The sequence below is a fragment of the Motacilla alba genome, chromosome 4, assembly GCF_015832195.1.
Source record: "Motacilla alba alba isolate MOTALB_02 chromosome 4, Motacilla_alba_V1.0_pri, whole genome shotgun sequence".
Taxonomy (NCBI): Eukaryota; Metazoa; Chordata; class Aves; order Passeriformes; family Motacillidae; genus Motacilla; species Motacilla alba.
Window position 1 is genome coordinate 6,356,272 of NC_052019.1, and position 23,710 is coordinate 6,379,981.

Genomic DNA, 23,710 nt, shown 5'->3' on the forward strand with positions numbered 1-23,710 from the left:
AGCGGGGCAGGACGGCCGGGCGGCGGCCCGGGGCTCGGGCAGAGCCGCTCGTCCTCAGGCCGAGCCCCGCGGGGGCGTCCCCGCCATGTCCCGCCTGCTGAGGCGGCCCTGAGGGCAGCGCGGCCCGCGCCCCGGCCGCCGCGGGGCCTCAGGGCGGCAGAGCTTGGTCTTCACACACACCCCAATATTTGTTTTTTCGGGCCTCTCACTACCAAACTGGAGCGGTGCCGACACAGACGGTGCTCTGAAAGATTCGCCCTCCCGTCCCCAAAGGTGGGAAACAGAGCGGCACCCACAGCGCTCGAGACAGCACCTTCAGCAGGAGCTCCGCCCTGCTCGCTCCTCCCGGGTCAGCAGATGTAGAAAAAAAATAGAAAAGCAGAAAAAATAATTATGGATTTCACTCTTTTAAATGCAAGAATCCTGGAAGTTCGTTAATTCGCTGTCACGGGTGAATTTGCTGTGACATCTTCTGTTGTGGAAAAAGAGCAAAACAAAGAGATTTGATGTTCATTTCTTAGACAAAAAAAAAAAAAAAAAAAAGACCGCATCGCTTGCTAGTGTCCCGTGATGAAAATTTTAGGCACAAAGTCCCCTACAGATTAGTTGCTGTGCAGGGTCTAGCTCTGGGCATGACAGAGCCACAAACTGCAGAGGAAGCTTTCAACTTCACAAAGGTTTCTGCCCCCGAAGTGCTTTCCAAAAGAGCTCTGAGTCAGCTTGTGCTTTATGGAGTTAATAAAAAATCTTGAAGGAGAGTGAAAACATTTCATAAAAGAAAAGATTATCATGATGATATGATGATGATTATTAATAATAGTAGTAGCATTAGTAGTAGTAAAGAATTAAGCAATCACAAGTTGCATTCAAGATGCCCAAGTCTTAGTGCTGAGTCTATACTCTTTGAGTATAGACCTAATTAATATGGTGAAACATGATCAGCTCTTTTATGAATTCTGAAATGTTGTTTGTCCTGGATTACCAGCTGGAGTGTATTGTAAGTGAAATGAGTTATGTTTGTCACTGGGATGTGGTTAGGAGCCTTACACTAAATATCAGCTAAAGTCTGAACAACAGTCTTGTCACACTTTATTACTTTCTTCTTGGACTTCATATACCATATGGTTTTAACACATATTTCCTTCTTACCCACTACCAAAGATGTTATTACAAGACGTGTTGTGAGTGAGTGCTCTAGAGAAGTTAATTTAATAACACTTACTGGTCATTCCAAGTGGCACCTCTGAAGTATCTGAATTTTAAAATATAGGACACAATGCAGTGAGTAGCTTTATGAGATTTTATTTGGATTGATTTGGTCCCTGGAACGTTGCTTTTTGTCTCTACTTTATATCAATTTTATTGATTCTCACATACTACCAGCTGTCTTTTAATTCCCATGCTGGAAATATAAGTAGACTTAAAGGAAAATGTCATTTCCTTGCTAAAGAAAACAGCAGGTGGGAAGATAGAAAAAAGAAAGAAAGCAGTGCCTTTAGAACAATAATTGGTCTACAGATATTTCACCTTTCACTACTTTTTAAACCAGCAAAGGGTCTGAAAAGATGAGTGGGAAAATAAACCACAATATTCTGTTGTCACAGTGCTCTGGACACTTCAACTTCCATGTCTTTGTATGTAATCACCTCCAGCTCCTTCCTTCTACTACTGCTGCTTTGTCAAGCTAATTATCTGGATTTTTAACCACAGCCTTTGACTTGTCATTGGATGATACTGTAGTTACACTGCTATTTTTACATAAACTAGCTAAATTAGGGCATAAAGGTACATGCAACCAAGCTGCAATAAGTAAAATGGAAAATTAAGTCAAAATCTGGTAATTTCTGTAGGCAGTCATATTAAAGTTGCTAAATTATTAAAATTATAAAAATTCTCCACACAGAAACATTTAGTACAGGAATGAATTAAAATAAAATTGGCATTGTTTACCAAGAAACCAAATAATTTGGGTTGCTTTGGCATTCTTCATAAAGACTAATTTACATCAACAACTGTGGGAGGCATCTGATCATCATCAACTCCATAGCCTAATGTTAAAGGCTTTTCTATGAGAAAAAGTAAGTATAATTCCAAATTGCTTGTCTGGGTCTCTCTCTTCTATGATAATTTTTGCCACCACTGATCAGTTCAAACTCTGAATATTTTGCAAGAAAGCATTCACAATTTTATTTAGGTGTTACACATATATAGATTGAGTTCAAGACACTCTCACCCAATTAAGCACTGCAGGGGATGTAATTATTTCTCTGTTTACTATAGGAATCCTAGTCAGTCTGAAGTGCTGAACTGTTCATAGTAGTGCAAAATAAGATTTCTCAGCAAGCAGAGTAATTTAAAATCTTAGGAAACTTTATTTTAGGTTTGTATTTCAGATTTAACCTAAATTAAACATTCTTCATTAAGTACTGAACTTAAATGCTGCCTTAGTCACTGACTCCTTCTATATTTAGCTTTACATCTGTAGATGGGGAAAGAAAATGATAAAAGATGGGATTCAAGGAGCAAAACATGAGGGGATGCCAGGTGTTGTGACCTAGCTGGAGAAACCAGAGTTAGAACAGAAGATGAGAGAAGGTTGAGAGTTCTGTACAAGCATTTTCCTCATAGGTGCAGGGTTTCTTTGGATGTTCAGTGTTACATGGTGTGCAATTTTTGAATCTGTGTATTGACTTTATAGAACTTAAACAAGCTTCTTAGATATAAAGAAATCTCTGAGAGATTTGATTTGCCAGATTCCAACAGAGATGAGGATTAGTGTTTGTACAATAGCCCACCACAAAATATTGCTGTTGGTTTCTTCGCTTGTTTTCCGAAATTTTTCTTCACGCTCCTAGAGAATAAAGGAAAAGCATAATTATTACCTTTTGGAATCTGTATCTTTCATGGTAACTAGAAAGGCATCCCTCTTCTGCATAGCGGTGAACAAAAACATTTTTCCACGTAGATAAAAATGAAGGTTTGTATCTTCACAAATCAAAACTGAGAAGCGAGCACACTGCATCCTGAAGCAGGAAGATAAACAGAGCTTCCCTTGTTCACAGATGTATTGTGCAAAACATGTTCCTTCAGTACAGATTTTAACTGGTTTATGTTTATATAATTTACTGTCAAGAGCCCTTTTGCAGCCAGATTTCTGGTTTTGGGTAACAAGTTGATACACCTCAAACACAGTCTATCTATGTGCATATAGAAAAGCGACTGGGTGTACACTTGTTTGAAGAAGGGCTATATAAATATACACTTCATGGGGATATATAAATATACACTCAGTCATTTCCTTCCTCACTCAATGGAGTTTGTGCACCCAGGGCAGCGTGGAAACAACAGCATCACCCACAATGGTACCTGCCACCTGCTGGGCTGCCGTGGCTGAATCTGACCAAGAAAACTCTGCTTGGAAAATCCTGCTTTAAAATAACACCTGTTGCTACAAGCATCAGCCCACAGTGATTAATTAATTTTATGTAACTGCTTAAAAATATTTTGCAAGGTAATGGAGACTATTTTGGTTAAATATCTATGGATTTTTATGAGTTAGTTAAAAATACCACTGCAATTGGATAATAAACCTCATAATACTTTATAAATCAATAACCCTCTATACAATATTTTTAACATTTACATCATGGGACATACATACTCTTTCATAGTCTTGTTCTCTGGTTACGTGATGAATTTGCTCAATTAGATGCTCTAGTCTGACATTAACTTCATTCACTTTGTCTTTGGCTTGAATAGTAGATTCATCCAAAAAATGTTCTCCAACTCTGATGTCCAAGTGGAGACGCTGCAAAAAGAAAAAAAATGTTCTCATTACTGTATCTTCTGCTTTTTCAAAGTTCCTTAGATTAAAAATGAAACAATGGATAATTTCCCCTTACGATTATTGTAGGAAAATAGTTTTAATTGCTTATAAAAATTAAAATTACTCCTACAGTTAGAATCAGGTGGAAAATCTGAAGGGTTTCTTAATTTTATTTTTAAATTAGTTATACAAATTTACAGTCTTCACTAATGTTAGGGCATTATTTTATGCTGGTATTGATTCAACCGCCATTAAAATGTTGCTTTTGTCCAAAATAGTTTAAAAAAAAAAGACTGCTCATTATATTTCACATTTCATCCTGATATTGCAGAAATTACTATCTGTAATAGTACTGTTGGAGGCTTTTTACAAATACACTTCTAGGTTCCCTCACATAACTGTTTTCTTCACATTATTTATCCAAGTTGGAATACCTCCCAAGATCCTCCAGGCTGTTGTGTGATCTATAGCAAAAATGCCTCAAGCCAGCCAAGCAATAGAACAGAATGAAGAGAAAAGAATGGAACTTGCAATGTTATGCAGCTTATTATGGCATGCATTAGAAATTCTAGTAAAACTGTAGGAGATACTTCTCCTAGAAGCCAATTAGTACCTAACAGATAATAAAAAGGTTTTAGTCAAACAAATAATCTTCAAAACCCTAGAAATTGATATTACCATGATAGAATTTAGGTCTGCTCATAGATCAGCCACAAATGAAGAGTGTATTTTCTTGCAGTTGTCTTGAAGTTACCTAACAGTATAGGTGGAAATCCATCTCACAACCTTGCATTTCTTTGTTTTTGTTTGAAAGAGTTCACATAACCCTATGGTTCTTACAAGAAACAATTAAAGATTCACCTTCACTAAAGAATGTTTTTCCTTTTGTGATCTTTATTGCTCCAGATATAATTAAAAAGGACTACATTTTCCTTTTTTAATTTCTGTGTTCTCAAACAAACAACATTATTTAGTATTTGTGATATTAATGTTCTCCTTCCCTGCATCTCTTGGCTTCTTTTATATAGGATGGTCAGAACTCTACATGGTGCATGTATTGTGTAAAATAATGTTAATACATCCCCATCTGTACCAGATAAAAATCACCTGCACATCCTCAGAATCTCATTCATGGTGCATGGTTAACTGTAACCAACCAAAGCTTTATCCCTCTTACTCTCCCTAGTTGATAAGCTCCACAATTATTTTTTTTAATGATTAAAGCTAATTTCTTTTGCAATGTATATGATTAAATTTCCATTAATTTCTATCAATCAGCCTGTAAGAACACCTTGTTATTCCAGTGTAATAATCCTACTCCAGTATTGTTATTTATGTGTTATCTACATGTTTCTGAAGTGCACAGCTAGGATGAGATTTAGCTTAACTCATTTAGAAGATGTTTATATTTAGCTGGTCATTTAACTCTTTTTCTGTCAGCTGAAGAGAAAAAGCCCCAAACCACTCTAGAGAGTAATTCTCTCCTGATTTTGGGAAGCAGCAAATAGATAAAATTTTAAAATACTATTTATAATTTTTTTTCTGCAATCAGTAGAGCCATGATATCACCTCTGACAGCTTTCCCTCCTGCCTCAGCCCAGATCTGTGTTAAAACCAACTTTGCTGGGAGTAGACAATAACAAGTCGGCTGATATATTCTTCATTTGAATATCTTTCAAAAACTAAAATGTTACATTTTCATTGTAATCCAGTCTAAGTTAGTGAATACATGGAATATCTTTATGTCAAATGCTTGTGGTAGTCAATCTTACATAATTGTCTTTTTGATTCAAATTAGTTGTTCTTAATGATCAGAATCTTTCACATTCAAAGCACAATACAAACATTAAATCTCTCTATCCTTAGTCGTGCCTCTTGAATGCTGACTTTTTAAATATGAGAACAGTCTTTTTATCATTTTATCTGCATAATTCTATGTTTGTTTTATTTAATCACTAAAAAACATTGAATTATCTGCTAGAAGTTAGACCAACTTCTAATCCAGTTTGAAATCTCTGCTATTGGTAATGATTTATATTGTTACAACAAAGACTCTGTAGGAAATGCACCTACCAGTGTACTTCCTGCAATCACTGCAAATCTTGTGGAGTTTGACTGGAAACAGATTATATGCTCCCCAGAGATGTAGGATGTAAAAGTAAAGGTCCCTTGTGGCCCATACAGTTTTGACAACAGTACCTGCAATTTAGATAAATGCATTGGGTTTGTAATTTTTTAAAATTTGTAATTTTTAAAAAAATTTAAAAACAGCACCGTGAATTGCATGCAAAAAGGAATCAGTTCAGCTGCTGGTATCATTAAATTTATCCAAATTTCAGAACACATTTAGAGAAAATGAAACTCTTTTAGCTCACAGTGAACATGAAAACTTTACAGAATTTTGCAGCGTTCAAAATCCAGTGGTCTCTAAAGCATTCAAAGTTTGAAAACTGACACCTTGCCTAGGCAGGGAGACAAATTGTCCATTGCTGGAAAAGCACAGACCTCAGGCAGCTGGTCTGCATGAGGGCTACAAGCAGCCTCCTGGTGACCTTGACTTTGCGTTTTGTTTATCATCAGCACTCCTTTCTGCTGCTCAAGTGGATTCTGTACCATTTTATTTCATTAGTGAATTTTGGGGTTTTATTTTTCATTTTATTTGTTTTCTCACTTGTCACTAATTCTTCTTATTGACACTGTTTCCCAAATCTGGTAGTAATGCAAAAATTGTCCATAGACATAATTATTAAATATCATAACTTGTTTTTACTTTTATCTTTCAGCATCAAAATGCTGAACTAGCTGGTAGACTGTAGATTTACTTCTTCCTCAGAAGTGTCTTTTATTTTTAGATAGTGCTGCCTGCGAGTGCCAGAAGTCAAGTCATAAATCATAGAGAAACATTCATAAAGCATTTTTACCTCACCAGTAGGGCTTGTGACAGTCACAAACATTCCCAAACCAGGAGCAGATTCAAGAAAGTCATGGATATGTATATCCCAGCGTTGTACTTTGTAATTCCCTGAATAAAAACAGAGATAAATCTGTTGAATAAAACATAGCTTAACATTAAACATCTTCAATGCTTTTTCAGGAAAAATAGAAATTTATATGTATTTAATGTGTTTGTGATTAATATTGTTCAGGGCTACTTCATAACAGAGTGAAATGCAATACATTTTTACTACACTAGAAAATGTTCTAAAGTACTACTAAAAAAGGGGTAATTAACAAGAAAAACTTTCTAATTACTCCTAATGCTCTGGGAAGATTAGCCTCTAGAAGGCACACTGAGACCTCCAAAAGCACAATGTGCTGTACTCAAATTACATTTTATGGATTGTCTTTCACACATCATATTATTTTTTTTAAAATTAATTTGTATTATTTTTTACTATCCCCTTGAAATCTTACATTTACAGTCTTGTAGATTAATTTAATGTGCTTCTCATATCAGAGGGGAAATGAAACTTTAGTACATCATGAATTGTCTCTTTTCAGACCAGCACTTATCAAAAAAGTATTTCTCCCATTCATATGGGGAAAACCATGTTAGATAAATCCTGATATGAATGAATACATCAGTCAGAATGTGCAGAAGCACACATGGAAGCAGCAGTTCCACACCTGTAGAATTAAAAAAACATTCTTTTTTTTCTTTTTAGTCAGTAAAGCACTCTGAAAACCTGCATTTCTTTGTGTGATGGATACACACAATGTTTGAGGACTTCAAACCTAATCCCTGCTGCAGGGAGTTATTTTCAGAGTGCCCTTTTCTTGGTTTTTACCATATTCATCAATCACAGAAATTGCTGTCACATTTCGAGTTATCTTTGTTACTGCCTGGGTTAGATCATCATAAAACATTGACAGGTACCTACCAACTACCAAGGTGTCACCAGGAATATCTTCAATTATGCATTTCTCTTCCCTTTCTCCAATGTGAAAATACAAAGCGAGTGAAAAAGAAATCCAAAAGTTCATAAGAAATCCTATTAATTTGCTTTTCATGTTTTTTATATATCCCTGCTGTACTGTTTTTGAAGATAGTTACATACAAATGCCTGTAGTCCTGTGGTTGTTCCTTGTTTGCTGCTTATCAGAGTATTTTAGAGAGAGAGAAAAAAAAACTGTGAGAAAAGGCAGCTGGTGGTTACACATTTATAAATAACTACAGCATGTTCTGGAGAATGAGATAACATGGAAAAGACACCTTTTAAATTCTTTCTTCTTTCCCAACACCTAGATTAAAATTTATTTTATACACTTAGAAGAGCATGAAACTGAAAGGGCCTCTCAGGTGCTTGAGATCAGTTGCCTAAATTAATGTAGGCAACTACATTGGTTACCTCTTCCCATAAACTGCTCAATTTTCAACTTAAATGAAGTTATTATTTCCCATTAATTCTGGCTGATTATTCCAGAGCTTCACCCCTCTTTCATTAAGCAAACTTTTAATTTCCATCCTGAATCATTGTACAAATGTAGGCACCTGATTAAAACCCACAGGCACTACATAGAACTATAAAGAAGTCAAAAGAACTTGAATGATCAAATAATCCATTAAATAATCAAATAACACTAGTGAATATGATATTGCAGGGACAAATAACAACATTAACACTTTCAGAATAAGATTTTTTATATATAGGAATTACTATTTCTTAGATACCTCCTAATATATTCTCTGAAGAAAGTTGTAGTGTAAATCAAAAAATGATCAAGGTTCTTATTTTTATTCTTTGTACTAATATAGATCAATGTGTGTGTCTGATAACAAACTCATTTATCACTCAAATGTTCCTTGTCCTGTTAATGGAGATCACTCTGTCTGAAAGGTGGGCCTAAGTGGTCATTTTCCAGTAGGGAGGACCCACCTGTGGGATCATTTCCAGTTGGGAGGACCCATCTTTCCTCATAAAATTTATGTTATCCCAGTTGCAAAACAGCACATATTTTTCGTGTGTCGAGGAAGAAGCATGCACAGCCCTTTATCTCCAATATCTGTAACCTAAATAAAAATTTTGGGATAAACTCCTGCTGGATTATTTCACACCTGCAGAAGGAGGACTAATTCATGTTTATTACTCTTCACTGCACCTACCATCTATAACGTTGTCTCAATAAAGGAATGTCTGTGTAACACTGGCAACGGCTTAGGACCATCCTGGGTTCACTCCATTTCACAGCATGAAGTATTTTCATGCAAGTTGTAGCACAAGTATTAGTTCACCTCCAAAAATCACCCATCAGCATCCCCATATTAAAAGGTTGTCAGGCAAAGAGAACTGATTCCTTACACATTACTGCTTTGACTCCAGATGGCTAAGGATAGAGGGATAAAAACTGATCTCATGGCTGTTGAATCCTTAGGAATGTCAAGGGGGATGTTAGGACTCCTTTACTACTGCAGCACTTATCCATCAGAAATAATTTTAAATTATACAGGATCTCATCATAATATTGGACTTTTGCCCCTCTACCACAGGAGATGTTGACTGTCGTGCACCTGCATAAATTCCCATGCCATACTCATACCTGCAGGAAATATAGGTTTGTCTGAAGGTTGTGAGCTACTTGACCTATCATCTTTTTAGCTTTTTGTTGAGTACTTGTGGCTTCCAAAGTTCTGAGTTCCAGTGGTAGAACACAAGACATACAAGGTGACACCACTTTATCCTTCACTCTGCCCAGACCCATTGGAAGAGACACATTTCTTCTGTACTTTTGGCTAGCAAATATCAGCATAGTAGGGCTGCTGGACTTCAAGCAAACAAAAATAATTCAGTCTTCAAGTAATCAGGTCTTTGTGCAGCATACTGAGAGCTTTCATCTCAGTCATTCAGAGTTTTGTAAATTGTTATGGACATAACTTCTGCATACTGCAAAAACCCCATTGAGCAACACCTGGCTGATACCAGAATTGCTGTATCGAGTGTTAGATTTATTTCTTGGGAGTGTTAAATATTGTCATGGAATAGTCTGAGTTACTTTATTATGTTGGATCATTCATGACAGATCAATCAGTTATTCCCAATGTACTTCAATTACCTGGGCCTGGGAATACAATTAAATGAAGTTTTTTTGTCTTGAATAACATCAGATACTCTCAGATCTTTTGTTTTCACACTTATTCCATTATAGGAATTTCATTTCATGTGTATTTTTTTTTTTAGGACCACAATTTAATTCTGTGGTAACTTTTTTGTTGCTACACTTTACCATTAACCACATCTTTCATTCTGCAAGAACATCTGCCAAGGCATCAGAGCTGATTCTTTCTGTAAGATATTCTTGAAAAGAATTGTCCTTACAAATCCATTTCAAGCTTCTTTCCAAAGTGCTTTCTGAGATTAGCTTAATCCAGGAATTAATTTGCCTATTTCCTTCCCTAAACCTCTTGTATTTAGGACCTCAGCATCTTAGCTGCCAACCATCTGTAACATGAGATACAAGGGAAAAGGAAGGAAGAGCTTCTCTGTGTTTCTTTCTTGTCCCAAAATTTTTAAGGGAATTCCAAGGCTGCAGAAGCTACAAAGTCCTAGCAACATCTGTGCAGGGATAATGTACCTCACTAATCAGTTTAATAGATAAATACCATGAGAAATGTGCTCCATCACTAGAGTGCATTTCATTCACTCTGTCCACAGTCTTGCCAAGTAATGGCTCCATCCCTGTGGTTTCAACAGGAATGCCTGGAATTATATTTATGGCCAAGCAATGCACAGCCACACGGGCATTCTTAAAGAATATATTTACCAAGGTCTCCTGAATTTACAGCTTACAAAAAACCCCATATCCAGGTTACTGGCTGCATAGGAAATTTCTCTTTTTGAAGGATGATGTAGTGAATATTCATGTATGTAAACACCCTAAAATAGTAAAATTATGGATTACTGACTGGAGTTTTCTGAGGTGTGTTGGTTATGTATTCTCTTTCTACTTCATGTCCTTATCTCCTTATCCTTTCTCCTTCAGTGTCCTTTGGAAAACTTTTGTCTCCAGGAGCTAACACTGGGACTCCTCCACTCAAATCTTGTTTCAGGTCATGTATGTTAATACAAATGCAGCTATTCTTTTACTGGGTCTGGGCCTTTATTTATTCTGGGCATGTGAAGAACAAAAACTGTAGTGTTTAGAGAATTTCCAGGGATGTACATCAAAGGATACCTTGTGAGTTTTGAGTTTGTTTTTCCTAAGGCATAATTTAGAATTGCAGCTGATATCTGCCCAAAAACTTTATTGAGCTTAATTTGTCTCTTGACAATCAATTTGAAATAAGCTCCTACCCTCTGAGAATATTTAAATATGTACTAAAATATATGCTTATGTTTTTCTGATATGATGATAAATATGTAAACAGGTAGTAAATAAGTGTAACACAAAACAAGATAGTAAAAACTAATACAAAAGAAAAAAGAAAAATGCTAACAATTAACTAAGCACAGAATAGTGTAGTAACACTACACTACACACATTATAGAGTGGAAATAGGCAGAACTTAAAAAAATAGGTATGATGACAGGAGTAAGTGGAACAATTTTGAACATCAGACAACAGTGGGAATCTGCAGAATGAGAGAAGAGCAGAAATTCCTGCACTTAGTTCTAACAATTGTGTATTTATCAGCATTTGCAGTGAAGTCTAGTCTGATAAAAGTTTCAAATTTATTTGTGTCTTTGCAAGATATCTCTCCTGGAAAAAGAAATACAGAGAAACATTTAAATGTTTCAAACCTGTGGTTTCAACCCAGTGTGCTCCTTTAAGGACAAGAGAAATTATTTTGTATTTGGCATATTCTAGAATGAACCTAACAAATCAACTCTCCTGTTCAATACCTGTGCTGTATATTTGTAAAATTGCAGTGTGCTATAAAAGTTTTGTGAGCTGACTTTAAACTTATTCTATAGAATAATTATTATTTCAAAATTCTTTTCCTAGTTGGTAGCCATAGCTCATTATAAGCTGTATGTTATTTTCATTTTATGTTATTTGAGCATTAAAACTTGCAGTCAGGAACAGTTTCTGACATGTGTTTTGTTAGAGTTGTGCATACCTTAATTTTAGGTAATATGTACACAAATAGCAGCAAACACATATAAAGAAACATGGACACATTTACTGCATATATAAGGTTAATGATATAATTTATGTTATGGTCAACAGTGTTAACTTTGAGATTAAAGTTGTCTCATGAGGGACACACACCAATAATCAGTTTTTGTATCTCAGCTAACACTTTTAATTCAACTCAGATGCTTTCTGTGACTATCAACACTTCAGATTTTTTTTCTAGTAATTTTGTTGACTGAGTGTCCTCATGGCAGTTATTCTTCTCACTTTTGAGAAAGAAAAAGACATTTTCAGATATTCAAAAGTCTCAAGAAAAGTTTACTCAGTTCCATTATTGTCTTAACCACACTGCAAACATCTGGTCACTCTGACTTTTTAAAGTAGTTTCTGAAGAAATGCATATTAAGCAAGGTGAGAAAGACGACAAAAATGCCAATAAATTATAAAAACATAATTTAGAGGAAAAAAACCCTATTTTCTAGGTATAAATATGTGTAGATAAACAAATTACAATATTTAAGGAGGTTATTAGTTTAGACTTTGTGATTGAAAGATTTTTACTGTGAAGTAAAAATGTGAAGTACAGTCTTTCCAAATGTCTTCTTTTCTGCCACTAGAGGGTACTCCAAGAACTTACAGTGTATTTGGAGGAAGGATTTATTTGGGGGTTTTTGTTCTTTAAATTAGCCAGTACTGTTGTCCTACTAAACCTTAGGAATTTAATCCCCCAAAATCTTGATATTAAATAAAAACTTTCAAAACCATTCTAATGCAGCTTTTCAGCAAAATAGTGCAGCTTATCCAAATTAAAAAGAACATTGATTGACATGTAGTTTAGATTTAAACTTATCCTACTTTTAAATTATCTTAATTATTATATTTTCTTTATTTCAGACACAATTTTCTGGTTCACATCCTGTTTCTTCATCCAGGTTTGGACAAGGCATTCCATTATTGGCAGGCTGAAGAAGTACAAAACGAGTTCTGATCTTGGTCCCCGTTTCTCTGCAAACCCCTCTGCAGAGCCCCCAGGAAGACCACTGTGAAACCTCGCAGTCCAGGGGTGTTTCTGCAATACACACAGCAAAGAGGTAACTTTACATCAACTTAAATACATGTGATGTCCATCAAATCAGTGTGTTGTCTCATAAATTTAAAAAAAAAAAAAAAGTCTGGTTTCAGCTCCTAAACGCATTTGTATGATTGTTATTGCAGTCTAGAGCCTGTCTGAGGTATTAGATCAGTTCTGAAGAATATTATGTCTTGAATGAAAACACAGAATTTCTTAAAAGAAAACTATGCTTAAAATGATTGTACTCAAAAGATTGAATTAAAAAACATTTACTGTCAATTTTTAGAACTCATTTTCCTTTTCATGACTTTCTAAAACACTGAGATTAAAGCTTTCCTCTGGTTTATTTAGGTATACTTATATTTCTTTGCAGGCAGCTATTGTTCCTAGAGTTGCTCATATTGAACTCCATTTTACTTTTGTTCTAATTTGCTTTGGAAATAAAGTCCTATTTTTTATCATTAAATCATCTTGCTATTTTTTGGTGTGTACACTACTCTTCCCTTTGCAAATAAGGATATTCTGTCACTAGAAGATTTCTAATGCTGAAAGTATTTCAATATAATTTTCATTCAGTGCAAAAAAAAGCAGTTACAAACTCTGAAGTACTATCCATAATGTATGCTTCTATCTAACGTAAAAATCATAAAGAGTAGGTGAGTATTCCTTAGCAGGTTAAATTAAAATACTTCTTGTCACAGGAAGTGGCATCAAAACTGCCTGTTACAGCATTTGTGGGTCAAAGAGGTGTGCACAAGCCCGTCTTTAAATGCCACAGTAAACGTGTGACACCTGGTATAAATTTCTGGCTGTACAGGGAACTCACCACTTCTGCTGTCATCACTCATGCCTATGCTCCTAGAGGGAATGAGGGACATTGCTTGACCTCTGGTAATTAAATCTGCCCTTTTGATTCCAGAATAAGTTTTTAAATAGACTGGTTCATATACAAGAAAGTAGGGATTTGTGATTAACAAGTATTTTTAAATACTATACTTTAAATGCAGTTTTAAATTTATATCATGAACAGTGCCAAATGTTCCTTTCAAGTCTTAAGGGAAGAACATATAACTGTAAATGAGATGTGTAACACTCACTTTGTATATGTATTATTTACTAATAGAAATACATTAAACCACTATTAATTGATAAGTACATTTATTAAATTGTAAATAGCACATTAACTCAGCAGAGAATGAGCTGGTTTTTAGTGGTTGTAAGTGCTAGAGACATGCCATCTCCAGACATTCTGGAGAAAGCTCCTGGGACATGGCTACTCATTTGGGAATACATTGGTCCCTTGAAGCATTTGTTGAATTTGAAGATTATTTGTTAATAATATAGGTATTTTAATTCAGAGATTTGAAAATTACCCTTCTGATTGACTTGACCCAGTAGTTTGCATGTCGTCCTACCTATTCAAGATTATTAGCTAATACTTTGAGAAAGTGAAAATGAGAGATAACTTTACTTTTATCAGGATTTATGTTTCTATTGAAAATATATCCAAATCAATCAAATTATATAAATTGTATTGCACATAACTGCCAAGCTCTGACCCAGAAAGAGACAACAATAATGGTTCTTGGCTTCATTGTCACGGTAAAAAACCTTAAGGATGAATATTTACTTCAAAGTTGCAAAGAGTTCGGGAATGCTGATTCTGATTGAGTGTTATTTGTTTCTTATAAAATTCACTGAGCTACACTGATACAAAGGCTTGGGTAGCTCTTGCTCTGGATATAGCCCAGTCCTTTGAACCACAGCTGAAATATGCAATCCCTTACTTATTCTTTCAGGAATTCTCTTTTATGTCAACTTGTGTTCGGCTTGTTTCATTTCCTATTTGTGAGTCTGTGGAACTATTCCTATGCAGATAGGAGAATATTCTGCCTGATCACCTGTTTCATCCACATCACCTGCTAGATTGCCACATACTTCTGAGTGAATGGAAATAACAGAATTGAGAACATCTATTAATCACTTACCTGAGACAGTGTCTATTATTTCATTGCTTTTAGCTGGAAGATTAATAAAAGGTGCAGAAAGACCTAGCTGACTTTTCTTTAATTTCACCATTGTTACTTGAGCAATTGGTGGCAAAATTTTGAGTTTGGGATAATAAAATGAGTTTGCTGGGTGGCTTGGAGAGGAACAAGTGATCTGTGAAATAAAAAGGGGAATATTAAAAAAAAAACAACTAAAGAAGGTAACTGTAAAATCATATTTGTAAATCGTGCTAATACTTTTTGGCAAATAATTTGCATACAACCAGTTTCTATGAACACATAGTTCACATAACTATGCTGGTCAGCCCAGAATTTTTAATCAGGACACTTGACTGGATACAGGACTATGGTAGGAGGTCCTGCAAGCACAGTAATGTATAAAAAGATTTGACAGAAGGAACTGGATGTTATTACGAGAAGAACACATGAGTATTAAACTATAATATTAGGTATGCTATAGTAGCTCTCATAGAGATATGAGAGGCCAAATGCTTCTCTCTTCCTTTCCTCATTACTTATTAGCACAGCATTTGTTGCTACAAAAACTCATCTTTAAGAAAGGATTAAGTGAATACTTAGAGTATTCAAACCATTTGAATCAAAACCCTTCCTTTGCCACCACTCTTAAATGGCAAAAGCAAAGTATGAGGCATAGAGAGGATGAAATGAGCAAAAGAGATTGAAAGCAATATCACCACAGTGAAGTTCTCTGCTTTCCTTTAGGTCCTTTCCCTCAAATGTAGCAGTTTCAGGTTTCAGCAGGGCTTTCAACTGAAAACTCCACCTCACAGCAGTATTCACTACTAAGAATTTTCCTGGTTAGATTCACTTCTGGTGATGTCAGGACTTTTGTATTTTCATTTTCCTGGCACTTTAAGGACTATTAAATACCATCTACAGAAATTGTCAGCTTTTCCAGAAAATTTAGAGACAACTATTCATGAACCATGTACATTTTCCTAATAAATTTCAAAGATACAGAAGAGAAACAAAAGCAGTAGGTTTATCAGCTGTGTAATAAATCCATATATAGAGAGCATCAGCACTCTCAAATACTGAAATCAGTTTCACTATTTTAGACTAGTTATCTTTTAAAGGGAAGATTTAAAACATATCAGTATGAAGTGCTAAACTACGTCCATGCACCCACCTCTGTAACTGTGTCCTGTGGAATAGTGGCAAAGTTAGGGGAAGAAAATGTGAATCCACTGTCAGTTCCAGCATCATATGGAAATAGATCTACTGATACTTCATCCATCCAGTGGTCTCCTTCACAGAGATTTAGGCTTTCAATGCCCACAAACCAGTCGGGGCTTGGAACAATTCGTACAACGAACGAAACCTAATGAAACAAAATGATCCATCAGGATTGCATCACTGGCTTTGGAATGCTTCAGTCCTGCTTTTAGTAATTTTCACTTAAAGTTCTTGAAATAATGTCATTTTGCTCTTCTACTTTACAGAAGCTGTACAGTGCTCCCTGCAATGTGGTATGCTTTTTAGTTATTATTTTTCATTATGTTGTTTCTACAAGTGAGAACTCAAATATTTAATTTTGGTTGCTGGTAACATAAAATAAACTTTTGAAATGACTATGTGCATTTACTTACTAAGGGATGTCTTGGATGCACTTCTAATTCAGTTGAGGTTTGTCCTGTACCACTGGAAATTGCAGGAGCAGAGAAGATTCCGTGTACACTCTGAATTTTCTCTCCAGCTTCTTCTATTTCTTTCATTAATGCCCATGCTTCACCCTTTTCAGCAAAATCACGTACACCATTGCTGGCATATTCATTTTTTTTCCACATGCTGTAGTCAGAACTATGAGTAACACCTATTTGAGTGAATACATGGCATGACATAAAAGTCTGATTTAGAATGTCTCTATTTCTCCATTTTCTCTGTTTTATTTTTGAGGTTAAAAAAAATGTGTATAAAATTGAGTGAACACTAAAACATTTGGCTTATCGCTGCTTCTTTCAGATGCAGCCAATTGAAAACAGAAGTCAATTGAAAACAGTTGGAGATTTTTGAGAACATTGTGGATACTTCAATATCTGCATTTCATTCTTAATAACTTTGGCTTTTTTTTCCCTTTTTCATTACTTATCTTACATAACTATTAAGGGGGAAAAAAGACCACAGAGGTCAAGAGGCTTATCTGCTCTTAGTACTGTGCATACTTCACTTACCTAGCAAGGATGACCACTGTGCTGGGGGCCTGTAGAGTGGATACTGCTTAGGGAAAGCAGTCTGACTCCATTTCCCTGTGAAGATTATCCTGTACTTAGCAAGTTCCTCTGCTGTGCAAAGAGCATCCTCCCCCACAGGCAGGCTGCTGGCATGACCCAGTATTGTTACAAGAACTGTCCAGATAACTTTACAGGACCAGTAGACAAACATCAGGTTTTCCATTCCCTTCCACACGAAAAGAAAGAAAAAAAAGTGTTAGCCATATTAGTCACTCTAAACTCAAAAATTAATAGCAGTTACCTAATAAAATGTAATCTGGCATAAGTTATAGCCAAAGAGAAAGCAGATATCTGAAACATTGAAAATTGTTATGCTTCTGAAAACATTACTATAATGCTTTCAGATTTGTTATTTCCATGGTATATACTACAAACCTGTAACTTTACCTGGGACAAGTGTTTCTAATAAAAATGGAAATTAAAATATCTTATCCTTGTCCATAGTACTACCTCAGAGAAAAATCTGTTTCTGATTTTCTTTTGAAATCTGATTAGAGTCACATCTTGATTTAATTAGAGTAGCAACTGTTTCTGTGGAAAACATTAGTGGTATATTTATTCTTCTAAAGATTAAATTGCAGGTTACTTTGCCAAAAGAAATGATTTATTTTAAATTTGTGTTCTACAAAGGCTGTTTTATAGCATAACATTTAAAGTCAAATAGATTTCATATTTATATAAATTACTTTGCTGTCATAATGTGAATTCAAAACATTGTAATTCCTTTAGATTGTTTAAACTACACAGTTTTAAAAAATCAATTTTTTTACAGTTATTGTCATAGGTTGTGCAAATTTTGTTTTTAAATTAACTTGGTAATTGCATCAGACTGTTGAACTCCACCAATTGTTTAAAATAACAGCCTTAAAACTGATTTTTAAATGTCTTTGTCCTTTGAGAAAACTATACAATCTTAAGTAAATCACTAATAATACATTAGTTTGTAAAAATAGCTATGAATACTCACTAAATATTCCTCTGGAGCACTGGTAGAGGGAGAGCACCTGCTTTTGCTGGCAGCTGAGTTGGTCTGCAAGAGAAGACAGTAGGAGTCTTGCTATTTATGCCTGAAGAGGGTCCCTTTGGTCCAACAATTATTGCAATCTTTAGACTTTCCAGGTTTGCAAAAATCGTGCCATCTTCTTGTTTGCAATCCCTCTGGATGGACTAGCAGAGGTTTCCTGTCTGTCAGCTGGTTCAGATTCCTTATCAGGAGACTGAGATGCCGAAAAGACAAAATGCTTTTTAAAAATACCTTGGATTCTTAGTAACAGTTTGAGTTTTCTGGTGCCTTTGCAGTTCTTTGCTCTTATTAATGCCTCCAAGCTATACAAATGAACTGTTTCCAACACTGAAATAGTTCTAGTGAATACTCTTTAAATGAGAAACATGTTTTCTTGTAAGTTTTATTGTCTGACAGATGCTCCTTCCAAACATTTACAGAGAGCTTGCTCACTCTCACACACCATATGTATGTGTTCAAATAAAAGGGGTGAGGCAGCTAAAAATGTCAAGAGGAAAAAAAAAAGTTACATTTCATAATTGCACATACTCACACAGACTGTGTCTCCTGCAAATATGAATTAATTTAAAGTAGTACAGTGTATATTTTTGTATGTACAGTACTGTATGCTGGATGATGAAAGGGCTCTGTAACATTGTGGTTTCTTTGGAAAGAGTGGTTTTGGGAAGCTCTGAGATTTTTCTTAGCTGTCTTCAGAGTAAAAAACCCCAAATAAAAATCTCATTATTTCAGTTAGATCATACATCCTCTATAGTACAATACATATACCTACATCAATAAAAACTTTTAAATTGTTTTTAAATGAAAAAATAAGTATTGTAGAGTGACCCAATTAAAAAAATAATGTTTAGTCTTTATTTTATTTTCCCAACCACCTTTCAAATAAAGGAAAACAAAGGGTTTGTGCCAAACCTGTAAGATTAACAAATGCTATTGTGGCTAATCAGCAATTGAAAATTTTACAGTGAACCATGAAAATATTATTTTATAGAGTTTTCTTTAGAAATTGTGAGGAATGTCACTTAAGTACTTCCCCAGATCTCTAACATCATGGTGCAGCATATGGGAAAAGACCCAAACAAACCTAGTTACTGTCCAGATGCAGCTCCCGGGGCATCACAGGTTAAGCACACACCACACAGCTCTAGTGACACACTGTTGTCCACCAAACATGTCAGAGCTTTGTGGCACTTTCACTGGAAACTTCCCTCCCACCCCGTGGTAAATCCAAGCCAGGAGGTCAATAAACTGGGATGTCTGGATGGAATTTTTTATCAATTATTCTGCTGACAACATGGAATCTATTGCAAATTTCAACATAGATGGCTACAGCACCTATAGCCACAATTTTTCTGTATCTGGGTAGATGTGGGAATACTTTAGCAGATTAAGGCATCTAGGCATGGACATGCCCTTTATTTCCAAGGTCTCTTCCTCCATCCTATGTTAATGGTATGTTTTCCATACTTGATTTCTCTTCCAGGAGCCAGACTCCACTAAGAAAAAGAGCAGAGAGCCATCATGGATACTTTTATACAAGTTCTTTGAGTATTTATTGAAGAATGATACTTGAATTCCATCCAGCTCACTCCCTCCTACGCACGGAATTCCAGATCCACAGGTTTCTTAGAGATTTTAATTTAATGACATCCAGCCTGTGCAGCCTGCTAGAACTACACAAATTTCCCACAAATTTAAAAGTAAATTGTTAAGTGTATTGTTTAAACTACTTAAGTCTTGCAATTTATTATTAAATAGCCTTAAACTTCAGTAGGTTTTGTTGTCTGTCATCACAATTACTGAGCCAGTGAACTTCACATACTGAAACCTACTGTGGCACTGCCAGGACGACACAAAATGAGAACAAAGTAACTAGCTCTGGGTCTGGCACAGAAATATTTAATTTATCAGAATAGCCTCTTCCTTCCGAAGATAAATTGCTGGCAAAAAGCACATCACCAGACTAGATTATTCTGGTTCCATGACTACGTGTTGTGAATGTACCCAGGAACAGGACAATACATGCAGGCTGCAGAACTTGGCACTGGACCTTTCCCTGTTTACAATGAGGGGTTTACTATGACACATTTCTCATTATTAAGTTCTTCAGGACCTAGAGCCTCATTCTTATCCCTGTTGAATTCATAATTAAATCTTTGGGCAAAATACTGTTAATTTATTTAATTATCTTGTCTCCCTACCCCCCAACCCCTAAGGCTGAGTGAAGAGAGAGAAAAAAAAGAAAAAAACATGCAGAATAATGTTGTCAAAAAATCCTAACTTGCCTAACTTGAAGACTCACTGTCTTATTACTTTAAATAGAAACTGTGCTAAGCATAATCAGTCTCTGACATTGTGAAGGACATCAAAACACCCAATGTGTCTCATAGATGGGAAGGGAAAAAAGCAAATTTCCACTCAATGGATTACTTTCATGGCTGGGAACCACAGATGAAAAATTTCTGTGGGCCAGCAGTAGGAGAAAAAAATGCTGTGGGATCAGAACCTATGCTTGCATTCCTTCTTCAGTTTTTATGTCCCATTAGGAATATGCTGAGAACTCATGGAAAACTGGAAAAAGAGTTTCCCTTTAGAAAAAAAATTGACTGTATTATAAATGTATTTTTGCTTTTTCAACAAAATAGCTTTTATTCTTCAAGTTTGTGTCTCTTCTATCCACATATGTACCTCTACAGACCCTGAATGCTGGAGGGATTAGTCATTCAAAGCTTGCTTTATTTAAGCATCAGTGCCAAAGTGTGCCTTGGGTTAAATTTTGCTTGCAGAAGTGTGCAACTTCTGCTGTTTCTTGTCAATATGACAACAGTTTTACAGTTCCTGCAGTCTTTACCCAGATTCAGAGGATGAAAGCTGGAAAGTATAAAACAAAAATGGTGTCCAGATATTTTTGGTTTTTAAATGTCAGTCATAACATTGTCTAAAATAGTCTGTATTTTTTCGAACAAAAAATAATTGATGAGAAAACAAGAAAAAAGCGACTTAAAAATACAGCAGTATCAGCAATTTCATGTTGGCTCTGGAATCATTTGCACTGTACTAAAACATTTAAATGAGCAAGTTCAGGCTATCACACAGGAATATCGCACATTAAAATCTTGTAAATTCCATTTTGATTAGTCAGGGAATAATTTAGCCCTTTTTCTGGCAAGCAACCAGATTGCCATGATTAGTTATGACTTTTCTCTTCAACTGTAAGATTAAGAGAAAGGAAAATTTACCAAAATGATTAATCTGAAGTTAGTTTGGCCAGATTTACTCAAAACAGAAGCTCCAAAAATTTTGTATTTATATTCCTGAGGTATCAACACACATTTCAGTTTTGCTAAAACAATTTCCATTCTGCTGATAAGGAATATATGTGCAACTTTGATATTCACAGGCTGCTTAACATGCTTATAACTTGCTAGAATCTCTTTGTCTACCAAGAAAAACATAACATTGTATTACTTAAGAAGGATTATACAGCTATACTTTCTCTCCTGTGGTTACCATGGAGACACATATAATTATGGACACTCAGCAATGCCAAAGGTTTGCATTCAGTCAAAACCTTCTGAGCTCTGAGTTGTAAAACCTCAGCACCAGAGTAGCAAGCAGCAATGTTTTATGGTGGAGAAATTGTGGTGTTGGTTTGGGACCATTTACAAAAGAAAGCATTTACAAAGGAGAGTAAAGTATTCTTGATATTGGATGGTACAACAGTAGTGAAATCAGCTTTAATCTTTACTAATCTTTTGGGAGGAAAATTTACTTAGCAGATTAAGGTACCTAAAGTAAGTACAGACAGACTAAGTATGTATACTGCCACTATATATAATGAAGGTTTAGTTATTTTAGCTGATATAATCTATAGAACTGTTTGTCTCACCCTTTAATCCATACCAATATTTGACCAAATTAATAACTGATGAGCAGTTCTCTGGTCTCCACTAACTTTATTGATAAGCTCTTCATTGATCCTACCTCCCATGGAACCAGCTAGAGCAACAGATCCAGGCATCTCTAACTTTATTCAAGGCTCACTGAGAATTCAAGCCAAGATAAGGAAAAGATAATGAAAAATACCAGTCTTTGTGACAGCAATGTCAGCATCAAAAACCTTTTCTGTCATCTTCTGCATTCTTCAGTCATTTCTATTAGTATACTTCCTTAGTACTGAAACATCTAATCTGTGGCCCAGCCCTAGCTAACCAAATCAAGGTCCTCCATGACCAGAGGTTATGTTTCTCTTTGGTACTCTCTAGTTTGGGGATTTTTTGTTGGACTTTCTTCTTTTCACATGCTTTTGTTGCTAGTGGAATTGCCATTATGCCTAAACCTTGCTTGTTAGTAAAATCAATGGTTTTCTCTTGCATCATAGAGAATGTTTAATACAGCTGTCTATGCAAAGGTTTAAGAGAACTGAAAACTGGCAATGGAGAACAAGGCAAAACTACAGCAACATAATTAAAACAATAAAAATTTATTCTTGTTTTGTGAAAAATATAGATTGCATATTCTAGTAAGTCCAATCCTATTATATCTTTCAATTAATTTCTAAAGTGAAATGAGCTTGTGCCATTAACATTTGTACTTCTTGGTTGCCATTGAATTTCCACTGGAAAAAGATTTAAAAGCTACTTTTTAAGGTGTTGACTTTCTAAGACCAATTTTATGCTTTCTTTGACTTGTAGAAATGTCAGTCCTTTATCTCTGTGGTAATATTGTAGAAGGCCACCAAATTATATTTCTAAAGTAGCCACCATCAACGCTTGTATTATATCCTGTTTCACAGTCATTTTGTTGATTCATCTTGTGTTTTTTTTCAAAGATCTTAAATCTACTGAATGGTAGCTGTGGTAGCTGTGGAGTTATTAGAGTTGCATCTTTACTTAATTAATCATGTGAATTTAAGAAACTGAAAAAAATGAATTGGTCTTTTCTGGGAACTCATCCATACATCAGAGTTTGCACATAGCTCTAGTTCAGTAAAAGATCCATTAATTGCCACCACAACAAATAATGTATCTTTTTCCCACACCAAGACTTGTGAGGAGTCAGTGCAGAATAAGGGTTGGACTGGAATGAGGAGTGGTATCCACTGTCAGAGTGGCACCACATTTTTGGGACCAAGGTGTAATTATTTACCTTCTGCCATGGAAATTGTATAGGAAGATCAGTAAAACCTTCTGCTTATATGTATAATTCTGTCCTCATTCCTTAGCTTGGTTATGAATAGGATCTAATCACACTAAGAAAAACTTGGAATTTCCAATTTAATGACAGCTGATATATAATAGGTTGTCATTCAAGGGCATTAGAATATCTTATAGTAGAGACTGCAAGCTCTTCAGTGTTGCATTCAGCATTCATTAGACCTCATCTAGAGTGTTTTATCCAGTTTTCTGACCTCACCTAACCTCCAAACAAGACAGATATTGATAAACTCGAGTC

The 23,710-nt window shown here is 35.4% G+C and overlaps 2 protein-coding genes across 2 annotated transcripts; both read right to left on the reverse strand.

Moving 5' to 3' along the window:
- Positions 1-1,266: 1,266 nt before the first annotated feature.
- On the reverse strand, positions 1,267-11,317 carry LOC119700814 (transmembrane emp24 domain-containing protein 11-like). Its single transcript, XM_038136433.1, has 6 exons — positions 8,704-11,317; positions 7,708-7,918; positions 6,748-6,848; positions 5,900-6,025; positions 3,662-3,808; positions 1,267-2,851 (listed from the first exon to the last, which is right to left on the reverse strand). The coding sequence occupies exons 2-6, from the start codon at positions 7,835-7,837 to the stop codon at positions 2,702-2,704; spliced, it is 654 nt and encodes a 217-aa protein (XP_037992361.1). The 5' UTR covers positions 7,838-7,918; positions 8,704-11,317; the 3' UTR covers positions 1,267-2,701.
- A 626-nt stretch (positions 11,318-11,943) lies between these two features.
- On the reverse strand, positions 11,944-18,357 carry SPON2 (spondin 2). The gene is made up of 6 exons (XM_038136431.1): positions 18,200-18,357; positions 17,173-17,398; positions 16,591-16,814; positions 16,131-16,322; positions 14,960-15,134; positions 11,944-12,968 (listed from the first exon to the last, which is right to left on the reverse strand). Exons 2-6 carry the CDS (start codon positions 17,393-17,395, stop codon positions 12,790-12,792), a joined length of 993 nt encoding a protein of 330 aa, XP_037992359.1. The 5' UTR covers positions 17,396-17,398; positions 18,200-18,357; the 3' UTR covers positions 11,944-12,789.
- Between the last annotated feature and the right edge of the window lie 5,353 nt (positions 18,358-23,710).

Excerpts from the sequence above, each read along its gene's own strand:
- LOC119700814 (XM_038136433.1), bottom strand. The coding sequence starts at position 7,837 with ATGAAAAGCAAATTAATAGGATTTCTTATGAACTTTTGGATTTCTTTT. Across the intron at positions 6,026-6,747 it reads TCACAAGCCCTACTGGTGAG|GTACTGTTGTCAAAACTGTA; the intron begins GTAAAAATGCTT and ends TCTAAATTGCAG. Across the intron at positions 3,809-5,899 it reads TGATTGCAGGAAGTACACTG|CGTCTCCACTTGGACATCAG; the intron begins GTAGGTGCATTT and ends TTCTTTTTGCAG.
- SPON2 (XM_038136431.1), bottom strand. The coding sequence starts at position 17,395 with ATGGAAAACCTGATGTTTGTCTACTGGTCCTGTAAAGTTATCTGGACA. Across the intron at positions 16,323-16,590 it reads TGCATCCAAGACATCCCTTA|GTTTCGTTCGTTGTACGAAT; the intron begins GTAAGTAAATGC and ends TTGTTTCATTAG. Across the intron at positions 15,135-16,130 it reads CACAGGACACAGTTACAGAG|ATCACTTGTTCCTCTCCAAG; the intron begins GTGGGTGCATGG and ends TTTATTTCACAG.